At 50.0% G+C, this 8047-nt stretch overlaps 1 protein-coding gene across 1 annotated transcript; it reads left to right on the forward strand.

Moving 5' to 3' along the window:
• Positions 1 to 334: 334 nt before the first annotated feature.
• On the forward strand, positions 335 to 1680 carry Hcar2 (hydroxycarboxylic acid receptor 2). The gene has a single exon (XM_051161477.1). It carries the CDS (start codon positions 383 to 385, stop codon positions 1454 to 1456), a length of 1074 nt encoding a protein of 357 aa, XP_051017434.1. The 5' UTR covers positions 335 to 382; the 3' UTR covers positions 1457 to 1680.
• The last annotated feature ends 6367 nt before the right edge of the window (positions 1681 to 8047 follow it).

An 8047-nucleotide genomic window follows, 5' to 3' on the forward strand; every position in this document is an offset into this window, starting at 1 on the left:
CAAGGCCAATTAACTAAGCAGTGTGCCTGCATGCAGCCTTCAGAAGGAATGCCCCCATTCCTTCCTTCACAGTTGACAGTCTGCTTGCCTAAACTTATCCTTTACATTTAGAAAAATTTGTGGCTTCCCATCTGCCTAGGGAATTTTTTTTTATTATTTGTTTATGCAAACAGCAAGTTGCATAAGAGCCTTGCTAGCTTTTTTTTTTTTTTTTTTAATGATTTCGTAGTTTCCTGGTAACCATTCAGTCATCTCTTTCAACACCCTGACATGACATAAAGCTGAGGGCTGAGCCACACGTTCACCACACAGACACACACTCGCCTCAAGCCTGTACTAGGTGAGGTACTCTGGGGCGGGCTGAGACTGACCGGATCTACTCATGAGTAAGCAGAACCATTTTCTGGTGATAAACGGCAAAAACTGCTGTGTGTTCCGGGACGAAAACATTGCCAAAATCTTGCCGCCTGTCTTGGGGCTCGAGTTTGTGTTCGGACTCCTGGGCAATGGCTTTGCCCTGTGGATTTTCTGTTTCCACCTCAAGTCCTGGAAATCCAGCAGGATTTTCTTGTTCAACTTGGCCGTGGCTGACTTTCTCCTGATCATCTGCCTGCCCTTCCTGACGGACAACTATGTCCAACAGTGGGACTGGAGGTTTGGAAGCATCCCCTGCCGCCTGATGCTCTTCATGCTAGCCATGAACCGGCAAGGCAGCATCATCTTCCTCACCGTGGTGGCCGTGGACCGGTACTTCCGAGTGGTCCATCCCCACCACTCCCTGAACAAGATCTCCAACCGGACGGCGGCCATCATCTCTTGCTTCTTGTGGGGTGTCACCATCGGCCTGACAGTCCACCTCCTCTACACGAACATGATGACCCGAAACGGCAACGCGAACCTGTGTAGCAGTTTTAGCATCTGTTACACCTTCCGGTGGCATGACGCAATGTTCCTCCTGGAATTCTTCTTGCCCCTGGGCATCATCCTGTTCTGCTCGGCCAGAATCATCTGGTGCCTCCGGCAGAGACAAATGGACAGGCACGCCAAGATCAAGAGGGCCATCAACTTCATCATGGTGGTGGCCATCGTGTTCATCATCTGCTTCCTGCCCAGTGTGGCCGTGCGGATACGCATCTTCTGGCTCCTCTACAGAAACAACGTGCGGAGCTGTGACATCTACTCCTCCGTGGACCTGGCGTTCTTCACCACGCTCAGCTTTACCTACATGAACAGCATGCTGGACCCGGTGGTCTACTATTTCTCCAGCCCATCCTTTCCCAGCTTCTTCTCCACGTGCATCGACCGCTGCCTTCGAAGGAGAACATTGGGCGAAGCCGATAATAACCGCAGCACGAGCGTGGAGCTCACGGGGGACCTCAGCACGACCCGAAGTATTCCAGGGGCGCTAATGAGTGAGCCGTGCAGTCCACCTTATCTGGCTGCCACGCCTCATTAAGTCACTAGGCCAAGAAGGGGGGATTGCCACTCAGGCCTAAGCTCTCTGGAGAGACAGGCTTGGCTGTTGCACAGAGTAACATCAGCAGACTTGGCTTACACGGTCTTGGAACGTCTAGATTCAGAGAATCGGATTTAGAGAGACGGCGTGGTGCAGTGAGGGGCCGTGGAAATCTCAGAGGAACAGAAAGCAAAGTTTCTAGACGGTGGAGACTTCTTAAGCCTCCTAAGCCTATAGGGCTGAAGAAGACAGTGTCCTGCAGAATCTGAGCCGGGGACGCACCCAACGGTCCCTATGCCTTGTCAGCTTCCTTCCTCAGGCTGCTCAAAGCCACGGATGCACCCCCACCCCTAAGGTGCTACCTAGCCTGTCTGTGGGCCTCAGTGGGGGACAAGGGGAGCCAAGAAACTGAAGAGATTCTCTACCCAGGTGTCGTTGATAAGAAGCCAGTAGGTCACTTGTGTTCTGTGGAACCGATTTCCTTTTGGGGCAGACTTTTTCGCAGAAATCGAGGAGCCGGGGAGATTGAAATTGGAGTCCCTGATGGTGGTGAGAAGGAGACAGCCCTAGGAGGGACTAAACTACCAGGGTTGGAGAGAGTCAAACGCTCAGCAAGAAGTTCAGCTAAGCAGCTAAAAGGCTTTGGGGGAAAGCAGCTCTTCCCCTCCTCTGTCTGCTTTTCTTATTAAAGGGGACTTAAATGTGTCCATGGTTAAAGGGGGCAGGTGGAATTCCTCCTGGTTCGTTGCTTGTGTTTCTGTACTTAACATCTGCCATGTCAATAAATTTCGACAGGAGACACAGTCTGCTGTGGCATTTGTCTGGGTTAGGGGTCAAAGAAACAAACTTCTTACTTAAGACCTAGCTGGATTCTGAACTGCATCTGAGCAGAAAGATCCGGTGCGCTGCAAAGCACAGGAGGGCGTGGAGCTCTGCAGCCGTGAGGCAGCTAAGGGGACGTGTGGGGGGCACAGGGGGCAGCTGCGCTTGGGAAGGCTGCACAGAGAGTCTGCAGTGGAGCTTTCCCCTTTACAGTTTGGTGAGCCTGGCTATTAATAGCTGTCTATTTAAAAAAACAAAAATCAGACCAGAGTGGGTTTTTTTTTTTCTACCACCATCACCACTACCATCCCCAGGAAGAGGAAGGTGAGATTCCTGTGGAATGGTTTCAGTTCCCAGTTCAGACATGGAAAGGAGATGTACTGGTTTGAGCCTGCCACTTGAGAAACAAGTTTCTGTTGTCCTTTCATTTCCAGCTCTGTCTCTCCTCGGTCCTTTAGCAAGACGAGGCTCACCTCTTCCTCTCGAGCTGGCTGCGCAGTCAGACACTCAGATTTCTCTACCCCAGGTGGATGGCAAGAACCGAGGGACAGATGGACGGTCTGGAGTTCAATTGTGTGTGCGGTTTCCTGTCTATTACACTCAGCCCCTCCAGGGAGGAATTTAAAAGCCGGGTGGCCTTCTCCTGCGGAAGATGGCAAACAGGGGCTTGGAGCTGGGATCTCCCCCAGCTTAGACACATGAGTCACAGGGAACTCGCTGGTGAAACTTCCAGTTCCTCAGCGGCTGAAGTCAACAGCTTACATTCCTTCATCTGGTTTATAGATGTTAAACAACACTGTGTGTCAGATGCTGCTCTGGGTGGTGGCAGTACAGCCGGGAGCAAGGCAGCTGGGTGGCCTTCTCCTGGGTGAACTCAGCTTCAAGACAGGGAGGCAGACAGCAATGAAGGAGAGCCGTGAAGGAAAGGCAACTGCTGCTGTGGGAACAGTCAGGCATGAGCATGGGAGCAGTGGGGATGACTGGGCTGGGGGTGGCTGGGAAGGCCCCAGGAGGAAGTGACTTTGAGTTGAGCCAGGATTAACAAGACAGAGCAAGCCATGAGAAAATCTGGGCTCAGGAAGGGACGGACGAGGGGTAAGTGCAAAGGTCCAGAGGTGACTGAATTTGGTGGATGTGAGTCAGTCCTCCTTAGGGCTGCCTTCACAAAGAACCACAAGCTGAGTGGCTTAAAACAATAGAAAATTGTTCTGTCAATTTTTGGAGGGCAGAAATCTAAAATCACGGTGTTGGCTGGGCTTGCCTCCTTGCCTCGGCTCTGCCAGAGAGTAAGCTCCAGCCGCCGCGGCTGCCAGCAGTCTTTCTCCTCCTCGGCTTGTAGAAACAATACTCTAATCCTTGCATGCTGGGACCACAGGCACGTTTGTACCACCATGCCCAGCTTATGTGGTGCTAGGGATCCAATCTAGGGCTCCGTAGATGCCAGACAAGCACTCTACCCACCTAGGCCACATGTGCAAATATTGTGCTATTTATTCAGAAGAGTTGACCATCCTTGGATTTGGACACCTCGGATTTGGGTATCCTGGAACCCAGTGTGTGAATGCATGTGTGTGTGAGGTGGGGGAGATTGGGAAGGGCACTTAGGGTAGTTTATTTTTAACTTTAAGTCTTTATGAATTATTGTTATTGTTGTGTGAACGGTGTGTGTATTGTACCACGGTTCGGATCTGGAGGCCAGAGGACAAATCTGTGGAGTCATCAGTCCTCTCCTCCCATTTTAACTCGAGTTCTGGGGATCAAACTCAGCTTGGTTTGCAGCCAAATGCTTTTACCCTCGGAGCCACCTGGCTGGCCCTGGTTACCCAGGTAACAATGATTTATGTGTGTATTTTCTTTTACGCCCTCTCCATCTATCTTGCAGCTGCTTTCTTTACTTTGGGGGCGTGGTAAGGAGAGACTCTTCCTTTTAGTTAGTCCCCACATAGACAGATCAGATCATCCCCAAAGGCCAGAACCAGAAAGCAGGGGTTCAAGACCGTGGCCCGTTTCTGATGTCAGGAGCTCTTCTCCTTTCCAGATTTATTGCCCCCACCCTGCTCTGGGGCCTTACTTAGAGCGAAGGGGGAACGGAGGGGGCGGGGTGGTTTAGGGGGAAGACATGACTCTGAACCGCATCCAGAATTCTAACGGCAACACATCCTGGCCCTTCAACTGCGGCTCAGTTTAACATTCAAAACATTTCCTGAACGAGATCTGCTGCTGCGCCGCGTTCACTGATGACAAGCACCAGCTGTCCACACACATGACCTGCCCAGGGGCCTCTGACCCCTCGTCCCCCTACCCCTGCCTTTACTTCTGTGATCAGTGATTTAGCTAAGGAACCAGTTTTTCTAGGTACCTCTCAGACGGTGGCCGTGTTTGGCAAAGTCATAGAAATTTACCACTTACCGACAGCAAAGGGTTTGGGGCATCTCCAGCTTGTCCGTCTTTTACTCCACGTTGGTGACGTCTCCACACCGGAACAAGGCCGACTGTAGTCTGTTTGAGAGGTTGGGATAGGAAGATGGCGTGAGCCTGGGAATTTGGGGCCAATCTGATCAATACAGGAAGACCTTTCCTCAAAACAAACAAAAAGGGGGCTGGGAAAATGGCTCAGTTGTATACCACCACATATAGCGAGGCGTGGCGGTATACAGCTTAAATCTCTGCATTTGGGAGGGGGGCACTCTAGGAGTCTGAAGCCAGCCTGGGCGACACAGAGAGTTCCAGGGCAGCCAACAACGTACATAGCATGACATAGCCACAAAACAAAAACAAAAACAAACAACAGAAGAACAAAACCAAACCCCAAACCAATTAAAAAAAAAAGCCCCAAACCCAAAAAAAACCAAACAAAAGAAAAGGAAAAAAAAAAAAAAAAAAAACCCAAAAACAAACAAGCAGACAAAAAGCTAGACACAGCAGCACACAGCTGTAATCCTAGAGCTGGGAAAGCAGGGACAGGGAGATCACTGCCACTTGCCTACTGGCCACCTGGCCTAGCAGAACCGATAGTTCAAGGTTCAGTAAAAGATTTTGTATTTAAAAAAAAAAAAAAAAAAAAAAAAAAAAAAAGGATATTGAGGGAGGCACCTTCCATGAACCCCTGCCTTCATATATACTTCCATTTGTTTTCTGTTACAGTAATAGGAAAGTTGTGTTTGTTGTAATGGTTTAATGGAAGGGTCCTTATGCTAAGCGTAACTGTAATATATTCCTGCTGTGCAGCCACGCCCTCCCACCTGAAGCCTTGCCCTGGGAGGGAGGGGAGATGCTTAAGGAACTTTCAGGAGAATGACAAGCTCCACAGGGCCATCCCTGAGGATCTGTAAGGAGCAAGTGCTTGCCCGTAGGTTGTGCTTGGAGCCCCAAAGGTGCAGTTTGGGGCATCCCAGTGGTGCAGCTGCCTTTCACTCAGCCATGTTCCTAAGAGAAACCCTCAATAAGTTTACTGGTTCACCAAGCTCATCTTGAGCAGATTTAGAATTGTTTTGTTGTCTGTCCAAGAACTGTCTGCTTGGTAGGGCAGTGGTGGCACACACCTTTAATCCCAGCACTTGGAGACAGAGGCAGGTGGATTGCTGTGAGTTCAAAGCCAGCCTGGTCTACAGAGAGTCTAGGACAGTCAAGGCTACACAGAGAAACCTTGTCTCAAAAACCACAAATCTAAAACCCAAAACTAAAACCAAATTGTGTGTGTGTATGTATGTATATGTGTGTGTGTGTGTGTGTGTGCATTTTGGTTTGCACATTTATTTATTGTGGTACAGGAAACCCATCCTAGTGGCTCAAGAATACAAGGCGGGTCCTCTACCACTGAGCTACATTCCTAGTCCTACTTTTTATATTTTCATCAGGCACCGTAGGGGATACGCCTCCTCCCTGCCAACAGAGGTGGTCGCAACTTCAACTACTCCAGCTGGGGTCCTGGGTAAGCTTCTATAATCTACACGGGGTACTGGCAGTAGTGGGTGGGCCTGGTAGCCCCTGAGGTACCCTTAGTGTAGGGGCTGAGTGTGGCAGACCTCTAGTAAGACCCCAGACACTCAAGAACATGACCAGCTTTGACCCACTGGCCCAGCATCCTTAGAAGCATGCAGTATCTCCGAGGCATCTTGGTCTCAGCTGCAGCATAAACGGTGTGTGTGCAAAGACATGCTCTCTGCCAGGCGCTCCTCGGGTCAGGTTTCAGGGAACTCTCCTTTTCATCGGCAGGCCTGGGCTTTCAGCCAAGCCCATCTCAGTGCTCTGCAAAAATTCTGCCCTGTCAGCCACGCTACAAAGCTGTTCCTACTGATCACATCCGCCAACCTTTGGGAGCAATTTCCATCACGCCACCCCAAACCCGTTCGCCCGCGAACTTCTAGACGTGGGGTCAGGCGCCTAGAGAAGACCTTCCTGGAGCATGAAGCTCTTTGTGGTGTTAGATAGTGTTTAATAAACCTGGGACAAAGAAGGGATAGGAGACAGCTCAGGAGGTAAAATGCTCGCCACACAACCGTGTGGGCCCAAGTTTGCGTCCACCTAAAAAGCCGGACGTGGTGGCACGCATTGTAGTCACGGCGCTGGGGATCTGTGGGGCTTGCTGGCCGGCCAGTTGCCTACGTGTCCGGCTCCAAGCCAAGCGAGAGACCCTGTCTCAGAAAACAAGGTGGGGATGGGAGGCAGCTCTGCAGATAAAGGCGCTTGCTGGGAGCTGGAAGAGCTGAGCTCAGACTCTAGAGCCTACGTAGTGGAAGGAGAGAACCAACTGCTGCCAGTTGTCCTCCGGCCTGTGCCAGTGCTCAGTGGCACTCATGTCCCCTACACACACACACACACACCACACACGAGAGAGGGGGGAGGAATATAAATAACACACATAGAATACATAAATAAAATGTTTTTAAGAATTAAAAATAAGGGCTGGAGAGATGGCTCAGTGGTTAAGAGTGCCGCCTGCTCTTCCAGAGGTCCTGAGTTCAATTTCCAGCAACCACATGGTGACTCACAACTATCTATAATGAGATCTGAAGCCCTCTTCTGCAGATAAAGCACTCATATGCAATACATAAAATAAATCTTAAAAAAAAATAAAGAATTAAAAATAAGTGGCTCATGCCTTTAATCCCAGCACTTAGGGAGGCAGAGGCAGGCAGATCTCTGTGAGTTCGAGGCCTGCCTGATCTACAAATCGAGTCCATGACAGCCAGGGCTACACAGAGAAACCCTGTCTGGAAAAACAAAATACAAAATAAATACATAAATAGAATTAAAATAAAACCAACAAGAGGAATGGCTCCAAGCTTGATCTCTGGCTTTCACATGTGTACACACAGGCATGTATACACTCGCACCTGCACGTGCAACCCACACAAAGACAGACGGACAGACAGACAGACAGACAGACAATTCTCTCCCTTCCTTGTCTTCAATGACTAAAGGAATATGACTATTTCATAAGCAGTGCTGGATTCTCTTCGGGTCCAACTGTAACATTTGGCTGCACTCTTGTCTCTTCAGGGAACAGGGGCTGGCATGGGGCACTGCAAACATCAGGGCCTGACCTAAGGTCCACAATCCCACGGCTCTGTGTGAGGAAAAGAAGGCCCTTCTGGGCTCTCAACAAATATTGATACTCCCGGAGCCCTGACCACACCCAGACATGGGTTTACATTGGAAACAGCACCTGACATCCTCAAGGCAAGCCTGCAAAGAAGAGAAAAATAAGCTCTTCTGAGGTGTCACCAGGTTGAAATGCAGCTGATTTCTTCTCAGCATTTGCAAAAC

Source organism: Acomys russatus, chromosome 19, assembly GCF_903995435.1.
Source record: "Acomys russatus chromosome 19, mAcoRus1.1, whole genome shotgun sequence".
NCBI classification, from domain to species: Eukaryota; Metazoa; Chordata; class Mammalia; order Rodentia; family Muridae; genus Acomys; species Acomys russatus.